We start from the raw sequence: 22,992 nt of genomic DNA, 5'->3' as shown, positions 1-22,992 counted from the left end.
ACAGAATGTATTAAGTCTGCATTTCCCCCCCTGCTTGTTTACTCTTCACATCAGCGATATTGGTGCGCTTAAGAGCGAACCACCAGGCTTTCTGTTCTGTCTCCCCCTGTTGGTCATGGTTTTGCTTATGTTCATCCGGACAGGTTGTAATGGGTAAATTCTCTGTTTGTGTCTTACATAGTTGGCCAATAAATTTGATTCTGATATATTTTCATGGATAAACCTGTAGAAATGGCACTATGCTACACTGCAACATAATGCAGTCAGTGTACAGTTTGTATGTGAGTGTAAATTCAACTCAAAATAACTCAAAACACAGCCACAAATGACAAAACCATTTGTAACAAGAGTGATTCTCCTCCCTGGTATCATGCGGCTCTTAACTCATTGAATCCCAGGCATTGGAGCAAACCCCCTCAATCACCTCCTTTTTTGACTGTTTTGACAGCCCCACTGATAATTGTGTTCTCTTTCTTGCATCATAAACCGGTCAGCAACCAATCGTAGGGCCCACAGAGAAGAACAACCATTCACACTCACTCTCAAATTTAGGAACAATTTTGAGTATTCCATTCATGTTAGTGGAATGTGGGAGAAAGCAGTGGACCCATAGAAAACCCACACAGGCACGGGGAGAATGTGCAAACCTCATGGAGCTAGGATCAAACCCACATTTTCTGTACAGAGAGGTTGATGCAGGTTGATTGGGTACAGACACTCCCCAGCTTATGAACATTCGAGTTACGACAAACCTGTCCATACGAACATTTTTGAGGGTACTGTATGTACAAAATTTTGGGACAGAGATGCTGTAAGTTAGATTTTGGACTGGGAACCTTTTTCCGTCCGACCTCACTTGTGATTGCCGGCGTACTGTGCTTCACGCACACGCACGCACACAGACGCATTGGAGGTTTCAAGGGATGCACGTTTACGCGACAGACACCAATTAGCGCCCGGTTATGCTGAAGTGTTGCAAACGAGTTCAAGCCCCTATCTGCTGAGCTCGCTTACGATTTGCTGCATAAAGTATGTGGGTGGGGAGTAAATTCCTCTTCCCATTTGAGGCTCTGAGGAGGAGGTGAATTGCGATGCGTAACAAAACATTACGGTAATTACATGTCAGCAGCTTCAGTAATGGCTTACTGAAGACACAAGGATATATGTCGTTGTACTACATAGGTTATAATTTATTTTACGAATGTTAGAGCGTCTGTGTTTTATACTTCCCCGCTTAGTGTTTGACGTAAACATAGATTTCATACAAAATATAACACTGAAGCAACTTACGACCAAATTCCCCTTACGAACGACTGCTCGGAATGTATCTCGTTCATAAGGTGGGGAGTGTCTGTACTCTAAATTGTCCCGAGGTATGAGTGTCGATGTGTGCCCTGCAATTCGCTGACATCCGATTCACAGCTACGGCCCAACACTGGAAAGGCTCCAGCTTGCCCCATGACCCTTCTGAGGATAAATGGATCAGAAAATGACTGTATGCATGGTAGAACTCAAATAGCATTTCACAAAAAGAAATTCACCCCTTTTGATAAGTCCTCTTTCAACATAAATTTGAACGAGAAATGTCAGTTCATACAAAACTCACTTTAGCAGCTTGATTTTATTTTCATCAGTCAGCTGAGCTTTGAGAAAGCACTTTAGTCGACACACGGCTGGTGTGCATGACACGTGGTTGTGCCACAAGTTATTGGTGTGGGAAATAAACTATTTAAATGTTTCTGTGTTTCCCCCATCAATTAACTCGTGTATCCAGAGGGTTACATGCACCCCTGATTGGGATACACGGTATTTAAGTTCGTCAACTATTATAATCGCAGACTGATGTTAATGTCCCCATTGTGGGACGATTAAAGGTTTTCTGATTCTGATGATATTTTGTCCACAAATACTTTTTAAATAATTCCCAAATGTCTTTCAGCTTCCTTTAATTGTTTTTCCCCTGTTGTGCTGCTTCCAGCTGCTTAAGCATTTAACCAACCGCATTTCAGCCATCATTTGGTACCAGGTTCAAAAATTTACCTGGACGACTTCACAAGCCGTTCTGCGGGCCCTGTCGCATCAAATGAGGTGATCAAACTGTTGCTTTAACCAATCAGATTTCGAGTTGGCAAACCAAAAGTTTACCACCGCCTGCTAGCAGGCGGTGGTACATGTCAGAATTTGCGCACATTTTGATTGGCTGGTCACTTGCCAATCACAGTTTGCAAAAACTTTTCTTATCACTGGCCACTAGTAACAAGAGCATACTGGCAATAGCTAGCACATTTAATCTTCAGGGCATTGCATAAGCAAATATGGGTATATTGTTGTGTTGATTTAATAGAGGTTTTGTCAACCCAGAATGGCTGAAGGAGAAGAAATGGATTTGGTTGCAGTTACTGTTAAAGCCATTTTCGAGACAGACATTTTAAGAAAAGATGGACATCATTAAGAAAGGTCAGATAATTATTTCCTGGCTAACAGTACCATCTACTGGACTTAAATAACACCACACTTTTTACAGTCACAGCTATGGATTGATTCAGTTGTCACACTACTGAAGGCTTTGCGATTAAATCTACAGCTTACCACTTATTAAAGTTCGAGCAGTATAAAATAACTATTTCTCATTATCTAGTTGTTTTTTTCATTAATACACATACTGACCGTGAGAGCAGAATGTTGCAGTTCTGTGCTCTGCGACCATCGATCACAGAAAGCTCTTTGGCTCTCCTTACAATGACGTTGTCATCATCGGTTTCTTTCTGGTTTACAGGGAAATTGTTCAATGTTAAAATATTTTTGTATGTTGCTGCCGAAACGATGTCATGTTGTAAAGTACTGAAGCGTCAAATTACTTGTGGTCTTTGGTAAGCTGAGAACGTCTGCTGGAATTCGTCAAGATCCAGAACTTTGAATGCACGGACATCATCAATGTCTGCCCAGACAGTACCCTTTAGTTTGCTCTGCGGAGAGAAAATAAATAAAATCATCTGTTAGGTGCAATTACAAAGTCACTGCTCATCTTATATACAGTGAAACCTCGATTTACGAACCCCTTGGCTTACGAACTTTTCGGTTTATGAACGTTACATTTATGAAAATTTTACCTTGGCATACAAACTATTTTTCGGGATACACACGGAGCTGCCGCAATGATTGATGTGTCGTTCGCGAACGAGGCCGTTCTCCGAACAAGAAAATGGTGGCCACTGTTGTTGTCCTCTATTCCCCACCCCCAGTCTTCGGTTAAAGCCACGTGATTGGTCAAGAACGCAGCAGTGGGGATTGGGGTTACAGACAGAGAGAGAGTGAGGCAGTTTTCCAAAAAACAAAATGGTGTCTCCGGTGAAAGCCACGTGATTGGTCAAGAACCCAGCAGTGAGGGGGAGGTTAAACTTTAAAGAGACAGGCAGACAAAGAGAGTGAAAAAACACACACACGAAAGGGAGATGACAGATCTTGAAACAAAAAAAAAAACAAGTGTGAGAGTGTGAGAATAGTGAAAAAATAGTGAAAAAAATTTCCCATCAATCAGGCTCCACAAATAACCCGCACAAGTCATCTGTACACTTGATGCAAAAAGCTATCAACCCAGCTAAACAGATCACAATTGATGAAGAACTAGATACAATTATCACAGAGAAAGCACCTACAAGGGATCATTCCTCAAGATGGTGAAAGAAGCCTGTGTTCCTTATCAAGTGTTTAATGCTGAGGAAACCAGACACTCCATTCCATCAAGCCATTAACGACCATCACAAAGGTAAATAAAATGACTTTATTGTATAGTACAGTTTATTTCCTTAATCATAATACTATAGCACATTTATTATGTTTTATGTTTTCATTTCATCACTTTGCTGCTGTGAAATGTAAATTTCTCCACTGTGACACTAATAAAGGCAAATCCAATCCAATTCAATCCAATATGGGGACCTGGGAGCGGATTATTGTCATTTTAATGGTTTCCTATGGGAAATTAATTTTTGGGATACACACTTTTCGCCTGACACACTCTGTCTCGGAACCAATTAAGTTTGTAAGCCAAGGTCCCACTGTATATATATACAGTAAAGTCTCGTTATATCGATATTCAAGGGAGTCCGAAAAAATATCGATATAACCGGGACTATCGATATATCCGACCCTGTTTGCATGTAATTTTCTCCGTGCGTGCATAGAAATAGTATCGATATAACTGGGACTACCGATATATCCGATATCGATATAACGAGACTTTACTGTATATAAAAAAAAAAAAAAATCCTCGTCTCACCCACCATGGGTGGTGTCTGTCCCCATTTCAGCTCGGGTCCTCTACCAGAGGCCAGGAAGCTTGAGGGTTCTGCGCAGTATCCGTGCTGTTCCCAGCACTGCGCTTTTCTGGACCGAGATATCCGATGTTGTTCCCGGGATCTGTTGCAACCACTCGTCGAGTTTGGGGGTCACTGCCCCAAGTGCTCCGACCACCACAGGCACGACTGTCACCTTTACCTTCCAGGCTCTCTCCAGCTCCTCTCTGAGCCCTTGGTATTTCTCGATTTTCTCATGTTCCTTCTTTCTGATGTTCCCATCACTCGGGACCGCTACATCCACGACAACGGCTTTCCTTTCCCCTTTATCTATGACCACGATATCTGGTTGGTTGGCCATTACCATCTTGTCAGTCTGTATCTGGAAGTCCCACAGGATTTTTGCTCGGTCATTCTCCACCACCTTGGGGGGTGTTTCCCATTTTGACATTGGGGTTTCCAGTCCATACTCCGCACAGATGTTTCGGTAGACTATGCCAGCCACCTGGTTATGGCGCTCCATGTAGGCTTTCCCTGCCAGCATCTTACACCCTGCAGTTACGTGTTGGATTGTCTCAGGTGCCTCTTTGCACAACTTACACCTTGGGTCTTGTCTGGTGTGGTATATCCCTGCCTCTATGGCTCTGGTGTTCAGGGCCTGCTCTTGGGCAGCCAGGATGAGTGCCTCTGTGCTGTCCTTTAGGCCAGCCCTCTCTAGCCACTGATAGGACTTCTTGAGATCAGCCACTTCTGCTATGGTTCGGTGGTACATCCCGTGTAGGGGCTTTTCCTCCCATGATTGTCCCTCTTCCAGCACCTCATTCTCTGTTCCCCATTGACATTCTCTGAGTACATCATCCGTTGGAGCCTTCTCTTTGATGTATTCATGGAGCTTGGATGTTTCATCCTGGACAGTGGCTCTCACACTCACTAGTCCCCGGCCTCCTTCCTTACGGCTTGTGTACAGTCTCAGGGTGCTGGACTTGGGATGGAACCCTCCGTGCATGGTGAGGAGTTTTCGCGTCTTAACATCCGTGGTCTGAATCTGCAGGGTATCTGATCACTGGCAGGGCATAGCTGTTTATTGCCCGGGTCTTGTTCTTGCCATTGAGCTGGCTTCTGAGGACTTGCCTCACCCGCTGGAGGTATTTGGTCGTAGCCGCTTTCCTTGTTGCTAATTCGAGGTTGCCATTGGCCTGTGGTATACCGAGGTACTTGTAGCTGTTTTCAATGTCTGCTATTGTTCCTTCAGTGAGTGAGACCCCTTCAGTGTGGACTACCTTGCCCCTCTTAGTCACCATCCGACTACATTTCTCCAGCCCGAATGACATTCCGATATCACTGCTGTAGATCCTGGTTGTGTGGATCAGGGAGTCTATGTCCCTTTCGCTCTTAGCATACAGCTTGATGTCATCCATGTAGAGGAGGTGACTGATCGTAGCTCCATTTCTGAGGCGGTATCCATAGCCTGTCTTGGCGATTATCTGGCTGAGGGGGTTCAGTCCTATGCAGAACAGCAGTGGGGAGAGTGCATCACCTTGGTATATGCCACATTTGATGGACACTTGCGTTAGTGGCTTGCCATTGGCTTCAAGTGTGGTTTTCCACATCCTCATCGAGTTTGCAAGCGAAGGCTCTCAGGGTCCTGTTGACCTTATACAACTCCAAGCATTCATTGATCCATGTGTGTGGCATCGAGTCGTATGCTTTCTTGTAATCAATCCAGGCTGTGCACAGGTTGGTATGTCGGGACCTGCAGTCTTGAGCGACTGTTCTGTCAACCAGCAGCTGATGTTTGGCACCTCTAGTATCTCTACTAATGCCTTTCTGTGCTTTGCTCATGTATTGATCCATGTGTCCACTTATCTTAGCCGCAATGATGCCTGACATGAGCTTCCATGTTGTGGAGAGACAGGTTATTGGCCGATAGTTGGAAGGAACTGCACCCTTTGAGGAATCCTTCATGATCAGGATTGTTCGCCCTTCGGTTAGCCATCCTGGGTGAGTCCCATCCATCAGCAGCTGGTTCATTTGTGCTGCTAGGCGCTCGTGGAGAGCTGTGAGTTTCTTTAGCCAGTTGGTGTGGACCATATCCGGGCCTGGTGCCGTCCAGTTTTTCATACCTGAGACTCTTCCTTGTATATCTGCCGCTGTGATGGTAACTGGGTTCTGTTCAGGGAGGTTGCTGTGCTCCTCTTTCAGAGTCACCAGCCATTGTGCACTGCTGTTATGTGCGACCTCCTTCTCCCATATGCCTTTCCAGTATCTTTCAGTTTCCAGCCTTGGAGGGTCTGCTCTGCTGTTAGAACCCTGCCACTGAGCGTACACTTTCGCAGGTTGTGATGCGAACAGCCTGTTTATTCTTCTGGCCTCATTCTCTTTCGTGTACCTCTTTAGGCGACTGGCCAAGGCCTGGAGCCTTTGTTTGGCAGTTTCGAGTGCTTCAGGTATGGTTATCTGCATGTACCTCTTGGGTATTGGCCTTTTATTCACACCTCTCTGGGTCTCCGTCAATTGACTCACATCTTTCCGAGCCGCCTTGATCTTGGCCTCCAACCGTCTTTTCCATGGTGGGTAATGAATCTCGTGGCTCCCATGGTTGCTCTTGTAGCCAAGCATGTCTAGGATCACTGATGCTGAGGTGTATATCAGCTCATTGGTTTCCGTGATCGTTCCGGTCGGGATCGTTCTCAGTGCTGCATTCACAGTTTCCATGAGACTTTCAGGTGGTACTTCACATAGCCGTTGTAATCGGTGCCTTCGTTGCCCAGTTTTCATTCTTGCCATGATCTTATCTCTCAGGTCATTTGCTGCCTCGCTCAGCATTTCATTTATTGGGGCTGGCTTCCCAATCTCATTATTCATTGGGGCTTGCCTACCAATCTCTGGTTGAACCTCTTCCTGTGATGTGGCAGCCTGGGGCCCTTCACCTCGGAATTTGTGTTGTACCTCATCAATCTCAAGTTGTGATAGCAATTGCCGTTTGTGGATATTGGAACACTGAGCTACTAGTTGTTTCGTGGTCAACCGTGACTGTGGGTTTCGAAGTAACCATTCAGCCCCCATTCTCCGCATGTAACCCCTCTGACTAGGGTTGCTTGAGTAGTAGCATTCCAACAGAGCCATGTTATCACATCTCGTCCATCTCCGCTTTGTTCCAGTAGCCCATTTTTCATCAGGGTGCTCTGGTTCCCCAGCACCTGACGCAGACCTTGTTTGGCCGGGCGACGTCTGAGCCGGCATGTCATTCCATTTATTGTCTCTCATCATTGTATGAGGTAGGCATTAGCGTGAAGGGTATATATATATATATATATATATATATATATATATATATATATATATATATATATATATATATATATATATATATATATATATATATATATATATATATATATATATATATATACATTTTCCGTACAGCTAATTCCCCATTAGCCTGCCCCAGCTGTCTTCTGGCACTAGGCGGGGGACACCCTAAATTGGTTGCCAGCCAATCGCAGGGCACACAAAGACATGCAACAGTCACTCTCACTCTCACACCTAGGGATAATTTGGAGTGTTCCGTCTTCCTGCCATTCGTGTTTTTGGAATGTGGGAGGAAACCAGAAAACCCGGAGAAAACCCACGCAGGAGAACATACAATCTCCACTAACCACTCAACTAGCAGCACCGCGAGAGGGCAGCCAGGACGGAATTTCGGCGTTTCTTTTGTTAGCACTGGCAGCGGGGCCACAGCTGGAAAAAAATTGTGCCCAAGGAAGGCGCGCCACAAGGGGTGCATTTGGGGAGAGGCTGCGCCCCTAGTAGACCCACACAGGGCGTCAGCGGAGGTCTCAAAGCCACAAGGGAAGCACCACGGATGTGCAGCCAGGGCGGAATTTCATCCTCTATTTTATTCATATTTTCTAAGTGCCTAGTCGCGCGTCCCAGGAGCTGTCAAGTCCGCCAGGGAAGTACCACGGGCAGGCAGGCCAGACTGAATTTTGGCCTCTCTTCTATTCATATTTTTTAAGTGCCAAGCCGGGCGTCCCAGGAGCTGTAAAGTCCGCCAGGGAAGCACCACGGGCAGGTAGCTAGAGCGGCATTTCGGCCTCTACTTTATTAATATTTTCTAAGTGCCAAGCCGGGCGTCCACGGAGCTATCTAAGTCGCGGACAAGCACCACTGGTGGGCAGCCCAGGCAGGATCCATCATCCATCCATCCATCGAGAGAGAGAGAGAGAGAGAGAGAGAGAGAGAGAGAGAGAGAGAGAGAGAGAGAGAGAGAGAGAGAGAGAGAGAGAGAGAGAGAGAGAGAGAGATCAAGTTAGCAAATTTTGTACCTCTGGTAGCTTGCTCCAGTTGAATGACTTCATTGGGTTTGTTGGCTGAGGAATATTTTTCTGCGTAATACTTCCAAGAGGAACCCCTGGAGGAGGAGGTGGAGGTGGAGGTGGTGGAGCAAATGGAGTGATGCCAAACGCTTGCCCTCCCCCTAGTGGGGGAGGAGGTGGAGGAAGAGCAGAAGATGGAAAAGGATGAAGAGGAACTACATTGCCTCTTGTCACCGGAGGTCCCCCCGAAACACCAGATGCCTAATTAGAGCAGTAAATAATTAATCACTCATTGAAATCGATTGCTTCGATTCAAATGGACAATACATGCTAATAAAAGAAAATGAAAACAAGAAATAACAGAAAAAAATAATTGCAATTAATTAATTTTCTTAAATTCCCCTTTTTGAAAATCATGGGGAATAATATAATTAATTAAAAAACAAAATAATTCTATTTTAGCAAATGTGGCTCTGCCTTGAATTAATTTGATGAATTTATGGTTATGTAAACCCCTTACCTTAATTATACAACACATGGTGAATGATGTTTTTCTTTTTGGTCTACATTTGTTTTGATTTTGTACATCTCGCATGCATTTTCAAATGCATAACCCCATTTTATATTGCATATCACAATATTGCCGATCATATGCATAGCATGTCACTGCTATATTGTGCTAAACTGCACCCAGGATTATTTCAGTGTGAAATGCAGACGCCTTGGTTTTAACTATTTGATAAATATTTTATCGTTGTATTGTAAACATACAGAATCAAGTTGTTGCAGCCGAGCAGAGAGTTCCACTAGTTGTTGTTTGGCCTGTTTGTGGTCATTGCATTCTCGCTCCAGTTTGTCTTTCATCTTGGTCAGCATTGCCATCAAGTCTTCCTTTTCCTTATTCTTGGCCTCGCACTCCCTTTCTTTCTTTTCAAAACGTTGTTTCAGTTCCTGATGATCTAGGGGAGCGGCAGGGGGGATTATCTTGACATTTTTCATTTATTATACATTTGGCAGTTGAAATTGTGCGGAAAAGTAAACGTTATAAGCGCGTCAAAACGCAAAAAAGTGTAGCAATTGTATTACAGTGATCGCTCGCTATTTCCAAAGTACATGTACTCTATTCAGAGAAAAAAATGCTGACTCAGAGGTTCCCAGCTCTGTGTGTGCACATGCGTCTATGTATGTGTGTATGTGTGAGCGTTTGAGTGTGTGTTTGTGTGTGTGTGTGTGTGTGTGTGTGTGTGGCTGAGGGAAGTGAGTGTGAGAGAGTGATTAAGAGAGAGAGAGAGAGAGAGAGAGAGAGAGAGAGAGAGAGAGAGAGAGAGAGAGAGAGAGAGAGAGAGAGAGAGAGAAAGTACTAGTGTTAGACAGTGATCGGGCTTGTACGAAAAAAGCAGTACTTCTTGTTATGTCCGGAGGAACGAGAGGAGACAACTTGCTTGTCTTTATTGTGTCGCCATGTTTGTCAACTCGCTGACGTCATCACCCCCTGCTTTACGACACTGGCGTGACGTTATGTAGCATGTGGCATATGCTATATTTAACCCCCTACCTGAAGGAACCAGAAAAACTCTGGTCCCACGGGCACAGCTGGTTTACTACACTCTTCAAGGCGTCCCACCTGTGTTCTCGGATGTGTGACAGGAAAGTCAGCAGTCTTTGTCTGAGAAATCCATATCTGAGACTGCCTTTTCGCTCAAAGGGGTTGATGATGCCACCCTCCTTAGGCGGCTGGCATGCCAACGCGACCCGTCAGCCAGACAGAAGGTGGTCGGTCTGAGTAATCTGGACTGCTGCTGTCCAAAATGAGTCCAATTTGTGTGAGCGGCTGGGCCGGCGAATGCGGCCCCGGTCCAACACAATAAGTGTGGGTGAATTATGGTGCCCACATTGTCAGTGATAGAAAACCAGAGTGCACAAAACAAGTCGAAGCCCAGGAGGTTGGCGCCATGACGGGATACTTGAAAGATGAAAGTAGGGAGAGTTCTAGAGCCAGAGCGCACTGTGAAGCTGGCAGTGCCTACACCATGCCAATTTTTGTGTAGTCATTGCCAAACAAGTCTACAGTGCTGGCCTTGATCCGGAGACGAGGAAATAGGCGTCTAACTGTAGACACGCTCAATAGTGACCTGGAGGCTGCAGTATCGAGCCGGAGTGGTAAGCTCACTCCATCCAGTTCCGTCTATTGCGGGTGTTCCCCATTAACCGCAAAAAGCTGAGGGATCACTTACAGTACGTAAGCATGATACATGATAACATTACATTACAACCGCAAAATAATTGTGTAGTGGTAGTTTTTTTTATCCTAAAGTATGTATTAATTTCTCATATTTGATGATATTCCACAAATGTAACTGTCTGTATGCTACACTTTAATGTGGCCAATGTGTGAACATGTTCAGAAGAAATGTGTGGTTTGTTTCTTACCTTTTCGCATTAAATCTGCTTGATCTTTCCAATGCCTGGTTTCATTTTCCTTGACGAGCCTTTTGAGCGAAATATAAGCAGACAATTTAAGGATTTTTTTAAATACGTATCTTGTATATGTTATATATACATCATTGTTTTTCAACCAAGTGCCGCAGCACAGCGGTGTATTGTCAGTTGTGCCGTGTGAAGTCATCCAATATGTATGCCTCTGCAGTCGATCACCTGGAAGAATAATCATGTAGTACGTCTCTCTAAGCTCTCAGTCGTACAGGAGTGGTCCATCGATGAGAAGGTTTCTTCAGCCGTCATCTGTACTTCTTTGAAGGTGTCAGACGTTTTGCTTATGATCCAAGAGGCTTCGTCAGCGAACTAAAATCTTTTGCTGGTAGTTTTGGCCCTATATATATCTCTACTGTCCAGACGTGGCGGTGCCAGACTCTGCTATGATTGGTCCCTGCTCTCAGGTAGGGGGGAGCAGAGGACTATTCCCTGCGGCTACACTGATTACCTCTATTGTCCTGACTGATTACTTCTATTGTCCTGCCTGAGTATGAGGTCTATGACCTTCCATGCATGGTTAGGAGCTTTCGAGTTTTAATATCCATAGTTTGAACCTCTTCCCATTATTCCTGCAGAGTATCTGATCACTGGTTTATTGCCCGGTCTTGTTCTTGCCATTGAGCTGGCTTCTTCGGACTTGCCTCTCCCGCTGGAGATATTCGGCCATAGCCACTTTCTTGTTGCCTGTTCGAAGTTGCCATTGGCTTGCGGCTTACCAAGGTACTTGTAGATGTTCTCAATGTCTGCTATTGTTCCTTCAATGAGTCAGAATCATTCAGTGTCTAATACCTTGCACCTTTTAGTCACTATTCGACTGCATTTTTCAAGCAATGTAGATCGTGTTTGTGTGGATCAGGGGTCTATGTCAATTTTGCTCTTCACATACAGCTTTATGTCACCTATCTCTAGAGGAGGTGACTGACCGTAACTCCATTTCTGAGCCAGTATCTATAGACTGTCTTGGAGATTACTTGCCTTCGGGGGTTCAGTCCGATGCATAACAGCAGTGGGGAGGATGCATCACCTTGATATATGCTACATTTGATGGAGACTAGAGTAAGTGACTTGCCATTGGCTTCAAGTGTGGTTTTCCACATCTTCATCAAGTTTGCAATGAAGGCTCTTAGTCTTAGGGTCATGTGTGGTCATGGTGACCTTATACACGTTGGTAGGTCGGGACTTGCGGTCTTGTGTGACTGTTTTCTCAACCAGGTGCTGATGTTTGGCTCCTCTGGTATCTCTACCAATGCCCTCCTGTGCTTTGCTCATGTGTTAATCCATGTGTCCACTTATCTTAGTGGTGATGGCTGACATGAGTTTCCATTTGGTGGAGAGATAGATTAATGGCCAATAGTTGGATGAGAATACAACCTTTGAGGGATCTTTCATGATCAGTATAGTTTGTCATCCTGTTGGCAATCTTGGATGAGTCCCATCCCTCAGCAACTGGTTCATTTGTGCTCTGAGGCGCTCATGGAGTGTTGTGAGTTCTTTAGCCAGGTGTGGACATGGTACCATCCAGTTTTTGTTTCTTTTTTTCAGACGCTTTCCTGTATGTCTGCAACTGTTATCGTAACTTGGTTCTGTTCAGGGAGGTTTGTTGTTTTACTTTCTTTGGGTCATAAGCCATTTTGCACTGCTGCTTACAGCAACACTTTCCAGAACCTTTCAGTTTCCAGCCTTGGTGGTTCTGCTCTAATGTTAGAAGCATGCCTCTTTCACAGGTTGTGTTGCCTGTTTATTCGTCTGTTCACTTTCGTATACCTCTTTCGGTGACTGAACAAGCCCTGGAGCCTTTTCTTTTGCAGTTGTTACGAGATCAGTACAACTTTGTTAACCAGGTTGCTCCACGGCTGGGATCCATTTTTATTTGGGCTACCATGAATTAAACGTGTTGATGGGATCTACTATCTCCGCTTCAGTGTCCAGACAGCTTGCGGTCAATGTGCTGTTGGCTGAGGCCAATGGATTGTGTGCATCGTTCGGTGAACAGAGCTATTCAACCCTGGATTGAGGGCCCTGCACACTGAACCGTATCATTCTGCTGTGACCAGGCCCTTGTCCTCAGAGATATGTAGTAAGACTTTTGTCACATAAAATATTGGTGTGTTATATCATAATCTCTCTTGCATTTTATTTTTTCAGCTCTCTTGGCATTGTGTGGATGTTGTTGTACAAGTTCTCTGTCTCAAAAGCTCTGCGTATCCAATTTATTACTAAGGGCATTGCACCTACAATGTCTAAAGTGAATAGACAACCCAAAACATCGGTGATACTTACATTCGAACAATATTTTTAACATTGAAGTCTTCCAGAGGAGCAACATCTGGGTTTTCACCTTTGTCTGTCTGCAGAACCAGCTGCTGAACTATCCGATCTAACAGTACCCAATATTGAACCATGGTACTATTTTGCTTAACTGTGAGCAGAAAACAAGAAGTGAGAAATTTGTATCAAACACAAGTTGAACCAGTTTGCATTGTTCATACAGACATCGACAGTTAGAGAGCCTTACATGGCATCATGAGACAATGCTGCAATGCAGACAGGAGGTGTGGGTAAGCTTCAGTGTAGGATAGACGTTTCCTGATCAACTCAAACATCTGGCTTGCACTTCTTGTTTCAATATGAACCTGAAATTAGTTACCATCTCATGTATTATTATAATTATTTTTATTATTATTAATGATGGGCAGGGCAGCCCAGTAGTCAAGTGGTTAGCACGGCGACTTCACAGTGTAGAGGTCGTGAGTTCAAGACCTGGTCCGGCCTCCCTGTGTGGAGTTTGCATGTTTTCCCCAGGCCTGGGAGGGTTTTCTCCCGGTCCTCCAATTTCCTCCCATATTCCAAAAACATGCATGTCAGGCTGATTGAACACTGCAAATTGTCCCAAGGTGTGAGTGTGAGCGTGGATGTTTGTTTGCCTCTGTGTGCCCCGCGATTGGCTGGCAACCAATGCAAGGTGTACCCCACATATTCCGCGAAGACGGCTAGGATAGGCTCCAGCACGCCACGCAACCCTAATTAGGATTAATTGTTTTGGAAATGGATGGATGGATGATGATGGGCGACCAGCACGCTGATTTTACAGGGAAGACATCATTGCCGTAATTTCCAGACTAAAAAGCGTACCTGCTTATAAGCCTCACCCAGCACATTTTTAAAGGACAAACCATTTTGTAATAGACCGCACCTGTCTATAAGCCACATGTTTATAAAGAAAGACGGTACACAGAAAAAGTGCCTGTTACACGGCAGCAACACAACATGCATTACCGGAGTAACACGGCGCGAACAGGGCTAGTAAAAAAAAACAACAACAACAAAAAACATGCCGGTTCAAGTGAGTCAAGGCAGCTACACGTTAGCACTCGCTAACAGGTCTGGGTACAAAAACATACCAAGTCACTGAGACATGGAAGAAATAAGTTAGCAGACAAAAGTTGCCAGTTTTTTTAAACAATTTCTCGCCGCTGGTTATCCAAACCTCCCATTCAACTTGGTGGGCCACTTTAAATGCACGATTCACAGGCGTAATTACTGGAGTTAAATTAACTTGTGTCTTCCTCGGCACATATATTCGCTGTGTCTCACTCTGACCTTTAGTGATCGAGCGCCCCATGGCCGCATCGTTGCATAAACTTTGACAAAAGTCACAGCTTATTGTCCGGAGATTACAGTCGTTCAAATCCCGCTCCGGCCTCCATGTGTTGAAATTGCATTTTCACCCCGGGCCCGCGTGGGTTTCCTGTGTCCTCCGCTTTCCTCCCACTTCCCAAAAACTTGCATGGTACGCTGATTGAACACTCCCAATTGTCTCAAAGTGTGAGTGTGAGTGTGAGGGCGGATGGTTTTTTTGTCTCTGTGTGCCCCGTGATTGACTGGAAATATATTTCGGGTGTCCCCCGTCTCGTGCCTGAAGATGGCTGGGATAGAGTCCAGCACGACCTAATGAGGTCTGTAAAATGAATAAATATTATATATAATAATACATTTCATTTATAAACGCCTTATTATTGATAAAACCGTGATCTCTTGCGATATTTTCTCTTGAATGTCCTCACGAGTAAATTTAATGTTGAAGTCTACAGAGTTGAGATGATCTGTGAAGGATTGAATTTCTTGTTTCTTAATTATGACAAAAGTATCGTCCACATATCTAAACCAGTGTCTAGGTTTTGTCCCTGGGAAGGATGTGAGGGCCTGTTTCTCCATCTCTTCCATGTAAAGATTAGCCACTATGGGTGAAACTGGTGAGCCCATAGCACAACCATGGATTTGTTTATAAAATTTTTCCCGAAATTGAAAATACGTAGTATTAAGGCAGATTTCTAATAATTGGCAGATGTGATCCGGTTTCAGTTTGGTTCTTTCATGCAGAGAAACATCCGCCAGCAGCCTCGTCCTCACCACTGAGACTGCTGCTGGGGTTGGGACAGATGTAAAGAGAGAAGTCACATCGTATGATGCCAAAGTTTCCTCAGGTTCCAATATGAGGTCTTTGATCCTCTCTACAAACCCTGTGGTGTTCTCTACGTGGTATTCTGTGTTACCAACCAACGGAGCTAAAATAGTTTTTAAATATTTGGCTACATTGTATGTAGAGGAGTCAATGCTACAAACAATGGGTCGGAGGGGGAACCCTTCTTTATGTATTTTTGGCAGGCCATAGATACATGGCGTGGCCTCTCCCGGGTATAATCTAAAATACATCTGTTTATCTATATGTTTTCCTTTCTCTAGCTTTTGGAGACAGTCAATCATTTCTTTCTTGTATCTATTGGAAGGGTCCCTTTTTAGTTGCTCATACGTGTTAGAATCACTGATTAACCTATTTATTTTGTCTTCATAATCCAATGTGTTGAGCAGCACTGTGCATCTGCCCTTGTCTGCTGGCAAAATAGTAATATTTTTGTCTTTTTGTAGAGTAGTTAACGCCTTTCTCTCTTCTAATGTTATGTTGGACGGAGGAAGTTTGGCACTACTGAGAAGAGCTGATATTTTAATGCGTAGATCATCTGCCTCTGCATACGAAAGTTTGTTATTTTTAATAGCCGATTCAGTAGCTGTGATATAATCTATTGTAGGTATAGTTTTAGGAGTCACTGAGAAATTTAAACCTTTGGTAAGTACTGCCTTTTCTGTCTCTGAGAGATCTCTGTCTGACAAATTTTTGATCCAATTCTCCCTTGCAAACTGTTCATACCTAATTTTACGCGTGTTTACCAGTAGCTGAGATTGTTTCAGTAAAAGTAATTTTTGAAATTTACCCTTTTGTCTCTCTTTGGTTTTGCTGTGGTGCCTCATATAACCGGATTTAGTAAATTCACACACTTCCTGATAGATTTTGTGGGTAAGATTAGTTTGTAATCGCTGATAATAAGTTTCTATTTCTGACTGTTTGTTTTTTATCTCTATGTTAAGTCTCCTAATTCGCAAATTTAGAATTTTCCTAGTATAATTTTGTTGCATTTTATCGGCTAAGTATCCGGGTTCCAGGGGTGCTTGCTTCAAGCATTTAGGAATTAACCGGCTCTGTCTACATCTAAGATTGAATCTGAGGTGGTTCTTTAAATCAGCTAATTTAAAGGTGGCCTTTTCTAAGTTACGTACCAGCAGAAGGATGTCTCTCCCAAAGTTGGCAGCAATACGTCTGTGTAAGCTCTCAGTCGTACAGGAGTGATCCATCGATGAGAAGGTTTCTTCAGCCGTCATCTGTACAAAAGTGAAGGTTTCGGACGTTTCGCCTCCTATCCAAGAGACTTCGTCAGCGAACTAAAGTCTGACTGGTCGTATCGGCCCCATTTATATATCCCTAATGTCCAGACCTAGTGGCGCCGGACACAGCTATGATAGGTCCCTACTCTCAGGTTGGGGGGGGCGCGGGACCCCCCCCTGTGGCCCCACTGATTGTTCCTACATTCCTGACTAACGATTGGCCTATTACCCCCACTCCCCCCGGTATCACCTCATCAGCATAACGACCCTCATCAGCATTGCGAAAGTTGCCTAACCTGTTTTGCCTGAGCAGGCTATTGTATGAACGATCCAAATTGAACCTCACACCACCAGACCGGTTTAATGAAGGATTTTGTTGTTTTATAAGAATCGCCTCTTTTACCCCCCTTTCAAACCATCTATGTTCTTTCGCTAAGATTTTAACCTCATTGTCGTCAAATGAGTGGTTAGTAGCTTTTAGGTGCAAATGTACTGCCGATTGAGGCCCACTAGTATTATCCCTGCGATGTTGATAAAGTCTTTTTTTGAGAATTTGTTGAGTCTCCCCAATGTACTGCTCTTTACAATTTTCATTCTTACAATGTATGGAATAAACTACATTACTTTGTTTTTCATTTGGTAGCCTATCTTTTGGATGCACTAATTTTTGCCTTAACGTGTTTATCGGTTTGAAATAAGTAGGAATTTTATGTTGCCAACGGCAACATAAAAACTATACCTACAATAGATTATATCACAGCTACTGAATCGGCTATTAAAAATAACAAACTTTCGTATGCAGAGGCAGATGATCTACGCATTAAAATATCAGCTCTTCTCAGTAGTGCCAAACTTCCTCCGTCCAACATAACATTAGAAGAGAGAAAGGCGTTAACTACTCTACAAAAAGACAAAAATATTACTATTTTGCCAGCAGACAAGGGCAGATGCACAGTGCTGCTCAACACATTGGATTATGAAGACAAAATAAATAGGTTAATCAGTGATTCTAACACGTATGAGCAACTAAAAAGGGACCCTTCCAATAGATACAAGAAAGAAATGATTGACTGTCTCCAAAAGCTAGAGAAAGGAAAACATATAGATAAACAGATGTATTTTAGATTATACCCGGGAGAGGCCACGCCATGTATCTATGGCCTGCCAAAAATACATAAAGAAGGGTTCCCCCTCCGACCCATTGTTTGTAGCATTGACTCCTCTACATACAATGTAGCCAAATATTTAAAAACTATTTTAGCTCCGTTGGTTGGTAACACAGAATACCACGTAGAGAACACCACAGGGTTTGTAGAGAGGATCAAAGACCTCATATTGGAACCTGAGGAAACTTTGGCATCATACGATGTGACTTCTCTCTTTACATCTGTCCCAACCCCAGCAGCAGTCTCAGTGGTGAGGACGAGGCTGCTGGCGGATGTTTCTCTGCATGAAAGAACAAAACTGAAACCGGATCACATCTGCCAATTATTAGAAATCTGCCTTAATACTACGTATTTTCAATTTCGGGAAAAATTTTATAAACAAATCCATGGTTGTGCTATGGGCTCACCAGTTTCACCCATAGTGGCTAATCTTTACATGGAAGAGATGGAGAAACAGGCCCTCACATCCTTCCCAGGGACAAAACCTAGACACTGGTTTAGATATGTGGACGATACTTTTGTCATAATTAAGAAACAAGAAATTCAATCCTTCACAGATCATCTCAACTCTGTAGACTTCAACATTAAATTTACTCGTGAGGACATTCAAGAGAACCAACTAGCCTTCTTGGATTGTAAAGTAATTATAAAAGAGGACAGAGCGCTAAAAACAGAAGTCTTTAGGAAGGCTACGCACACTGACCAATACTTACTTTTTGACTCTAACCACCCTTTACAACATAAACTAGGAGTTATCAGAACCCTCCAGCATAGGGCTAAACTAATACCAACTAGCACTGAAGGTAGAGAAAAGGAGTCAAAACATATCAGGAGAGCACTCACTAACTGTGGGTACCCTCAGTGGTCATTCAACAAATGTCAGAAAGAAAGAATAGCGAACGAAACCAATAATTCTCAAGATTCTAAAAGGAGAGGAGTAGCAGTACCGTACATTGCAGGAGTTTCTGAAAAATTACAAAGAGTCCTTTGGCAACATAAAATTCCTACTTATTTCAAACCGATAAACACGTTAAGGCAAAAATTAGTGCATCCAAAAGATAGGCTACCAAATGAAAAACAAAGTAATGTAGTTTATTCCATACATTGTAAGAATGAAAATTGTAAAGAGCAGTACATTGGGGAGACTCAACAAATTCTCAAAAAAAGACTTTATCAACATCGCAGGGATAATACTAGTGGGCCTCAATCGGCAGTACATTTGCACCTAAAAGCTACTAACCACTCATTTGACGACAATGAGGTTAAAATCTTAGCGAAAGAACATAGATGGTTTGAAAGGGGGGTAAAAGAGGCGATTCTTATAAAACAACAAAATCCTTCATTAAACCGGTCTGGTGGTGTGAGGTTCAATTTGGATCGTTCATACAATAGCCTGCTCAGGCAAAACAGGTTAGGCAACTTTCGCAATGCTGATGAGGGTCGTTATGCTGATGAGGTGATACCGGGGGGAGTGGGGGTAATAGGCCAATCGTTAGTCAGGAATGTAGGAACAATCAGTGGGGCCACAGGGGGGGGTCCCGCGCCCCCCCCCAACCTGAGAGTAGGGACCTATCATAGCTGTGTCCGTGCTTCATTTCTGGAAACGCTACACTGACAGTTGGAGAGCCCTGCTGGAAGGCCACAGCAGTACCACATCATCTGCAAAAATCAGAGATGCTATACTGAGGCCACCAAAACGGAGCACTTCAATGTTTCGAATGTGCATAGAAATTCTGTCCGCAAAGGTTATTATGAGAATCAGTGACAAAGGGATGCCTTTGCGAAGCCCAACCCTGACTGGAAACAATTCCGTCTTGCAATGCTGACCAAACTCCGATATTGATCAAAGAGGGACCGACTGGCCCCAATTACGGGTAACCCCACACTCCCAAAGCACCACCCACAGAACTTCCCAAGGGACATGGTAAAACGCCTTCTCTCAGGTCCACAAAGCACATGTAGACTGCTTGGGTGAATTCCCATGCACCCTCGAGGACTCCGCTAAAGGTGTAGGCTTGGTCCACTGTTCCACGGCCGGTATGAAAACGAGAGTCCTCCTCATCAATCTGAGGTTTGACTTCTCAACCCTCTCCTCCACCCTTAGAACACACCCTCTGGCCCCCCTTTTAAAATGGGGGGGCACCATCAGAGTTCTGCCAATCCAGAGGCACTCTCCCCGATGACCATGGAATGTTGCAGAGGCGTGTCAAACAACAATACCCCACAACATCCAGAGCCTTGAGGAGGTCCATTCGGAATCAAAGTCCCCCATCTCCTTTGGAACAAGGGAATACTCTGACAAAGGTGGGAGTTGAAACTCCTTCTGACAGGGGATTTCGCTGTGCGTGGAGGCAAGTCCAGCTATATCTAGTCAGAACTTTTCTACATCAAACACCAGCTTGAGCTCCTTCCCTGCAAGAGAGCTGACATTCCACATTCCAAGAGTTTGCTTCTGTAGCCGAGGATAGGACCGCCAGGGTCCCCGCCTTTGGCTACCGCCCAGCTCACGTAGCATCCGACCCCTTTGGTCCCTCCCATGGGTGGTGAGCCCTTGAGAATCGAGATACACATTGCTTCTTCGAGCTTCTGTCGGCCCGGCCACCATGCGCTCGCCAACAAGCCCCATCTCCAGGTTTGGACCCACGTGCAGGCAAGCACGAAAAAACTTGGTTCCATTCATTTTATTCTTCATAAGGGGGTGATTGAGCGGTGCTTTGTCTGGACCCTCACCTCGGACCTGCTTGCCATGGGTGACCCTACCATAGGAATAAAGCCCCTCGAATCATTGGGACACACAAACCCCTTCCGTCATATTAAGGCTTCACTAAATCACGTTTTTTTTACAGCATTCAGGAAAAAAGCACAATGACTCAGGTTTTGTACATGACTGCACGCATGATTGGTTCGGACCAATGACAGCACGAGTACATACAGTATGTACCGTCAGCAGATTTGCTGCATATCTTCCCAGCACTATGTAGCACCTTCACCTGTGTCTCCACATGCTCTTGGAATTCATTCTCTCACTCCGAAGGCAATGCTGATAAGTTTTAATTACCTTATATGGTTTTATCACTAAAGATATCAGTATATATGTGTTCTGTTGTAGTCTTTGTCGCAAATATTCATTCATTCATGCATTTTCCGATCCGCATTATCCAAAATGTTTTTCTCCTTTTTTCATTCCTTTCACCTTCCTTTCATAACTTTGATGCTGTCAAATGTAAATTTCTCCACTGCGAGACGAATAAAGGTAAATCCAATCCAATCACACTTAGGTACAATTTCTAGTGTTTAATCAGCCTGCCACAGAAAATCCACACAGCCCCAGGGCACCTGAGATCATCTATCAATCCATCAGTACATTTTCAAATCCATTTATTCTCACCAGGGTGCCTCAGATTAGAGTTATTTTTATTTGAGGAAAGACTTACACGGTCAAAGCGTTTGGACAACAGAAGCTCATCCTCACTTCTCAACATTTCAAAAAAGTCCAGATGTCTGAAAGATAACAGATGCAATGTATGAGAATGTTGCCTTCCACAATATTCTGTTTCAATGACTTGCGCGGATTATGCACCTGTCCAGTGTTGCATTATCATGGGAGCGAAGCTTATCGATGATTGTCTGAATGCCCAACATCAGGAACTCATAGCGTAAGTGGATACGAAACTCCAGATTGGTCTGAAAATGCACACATTCATACCACAATACAAATTAAAACACACATTTATACAACGAGAGATGCATTGTGCAAGTGGTGCTGCACAGAACTGAGAATGTGGGCACCCCTCCAGAGCCTTTCTCCAACACTCGTTGGAGACTCGAATCTCTCTAGTGAATAGTGGGACTTTGTTTAGTTAGAGTGGGACTCACTGGCTCCAAAATACAAGTCTTTACCAGTAACCCACTTTCACCCAAAATACGACGACGAGAAATTAAAGAAAACGGGTAGAGAAGTGAGGAAAGTAATTTTAACATTTACAGTATATTTCGTGTGTACAATCAAATAATTGTCAGAGATCAGTAGAATACAATAACAAAACATGTCAAAATATCCTTCAAAATGACAAATAGGAGAATCTCTACCTCGCCTGGTCCTTGGCTCAGCACTGCATTAATGAAGGACATAATGGCAGTCTTGAGATTCACTTCATCTCGAAAGCGACCCGTGGCTCTATCCAGGTCCGTCACAAGAGTCTGCACACAAAACAGAAAATAGAGACCATGGCACATCGTGCAAGCAAAACATACGGGTGTGTGTGCGCGCGTGTGTGTGTGAGCGTGTGCATGTCTTGCTTCCAAAGGAGGATAAACATTTGTGTTTACATGTGTGTCTTCCAAAAGTAATAAAGTGGTGAAACATTAGAACAGGGGTATCAAACATCCATCCATCCATCCATCCATCCATCTTCTGCCACTTATCCGGGGTCGGGTCGCGGGGGCAGCAGCTTCAGTAGGGAAGCCCAGATTCCCTCTTCTTCCAGCTCGTCCTGGCAGATCCCGAGGTGTTCTCAGGCCAGCTGGGAGACATGGTCTCTCCAGCCTGTCCTTTGCCGTCCTTTTGCCAGTGGGGCATGCCCGGAATATCTCACCAGGGAAGCGTCCAGGAGGCATCCTAATCAGATGCCCGAGCCACCTCATCTGGCACCTCTCTATGTAGAGGAGAAGCGGCTCGACTCTGAGCCCCTCCCAGATGATCAGGCTTCTCACCTTATCTCGAAGAGAACTGCTTTATCCTCACTAAGGGGGATGCTTGAATCTATTCCAGCCATCTTCGGGCACCAGGTGGGGGACACCCTGAATTGGTTGCAAGCCAATCGCAGGGCACACAGACACAAACAACCATCCACACTCATACTCGCACGTGGAGACAATTGGGAGTGTTCAATCAGACTGCCATTTATGTTTTTGAAATGTGGGAGGAAACCAGTGTACCCAGAGAAAATCAATGCAACCATGGGAAGAACATACAGTATAAACTCGACACAGGATGAAATT

General features: G+C 44.2%; 2 protein-coding genes across 2 annotated transcripts in view; both read right to left on the bottom strand.

The window, feature by feature from the left end:
* LOC148893873 (disheveled-associated activator of morphogenesis 1-like) overlaps window positions 1-22,992 on the bottom strand; it is a 55,611-nt gene that overhangs the window by 16,193 nt on the left and 16,426 nt on the right. Inside the window, exons 8-17 of the mRNA XM_089004421.1 lie at window positions 22,081-22,191; window positions 21,572-21,675; window positions 21,426-21,492; window positions 13,623-13,740; window positions 13,388-13,526; window positions 11,045-11,103; window positions 9,386-9,573; window positions 8,624-8,875; window positions 2,859-2,966; window positions 2,668-2,765 (exon numbers count right to left, since the gene is read on the bottom strand). Of these exons, the coding sequence (XP_088860547.1) occupies window positions 2,668-2,765; window positions 2,859-2,966; window positions 8,624-8,875; window positions 9,386-9,573; window positions 11,045-11,103; window positions 13,388-13,526; window positions 13,623-13,740; window positions 21,426-21,492; window positions 21,572-21,675; window positions 22,081-22,191 (1,244 nt within the window). The remainder of the gene's footprint in view (window positions 1-2,667; window positions 2,766-2,858; window positions 2,967-8,623; window positions 8,876-9,385; window positions 9,574-11,044; window positions 11,104-13,387; window positions 13,527-13,622; window positions 13,741-21,425; window positions 21,493-21,571; window positions 21,676-22,080; window positions 22,192-22,992) is intronic.
* Window positions 5,321-7,573, bottom strand: LOC148893875 (uncharacterized). Its single transcript, XM_089004871.1, is given in 2 exon segments — window positions 5,321-5,923; window positions 5,925-7,573. Coding segments are annotated over 2 exon segments (2,244 nt in total). The 5' UTR covers window positions 7,566-7,573.

Source organism: Hippocampus bargibanti, linkage group LG09 (assembly GCF_051943395.1).
Source record: "Hippocampus bargibanti isolate YZ-2025 linkage group LG09, ASM5194339v1, whole genome shotgun sequence".
In the NCBI taxonomy this organism is placed as follows: Eukaryota; Metazoa; Chordata; class Actinopteri; order Syngnathiformes; family Syngnathidae; genus Hippocampus; species Hippocampus bargibanti.
This window is presented reverse-complemented; position numbering and strand designations above follow the sequence as displayed.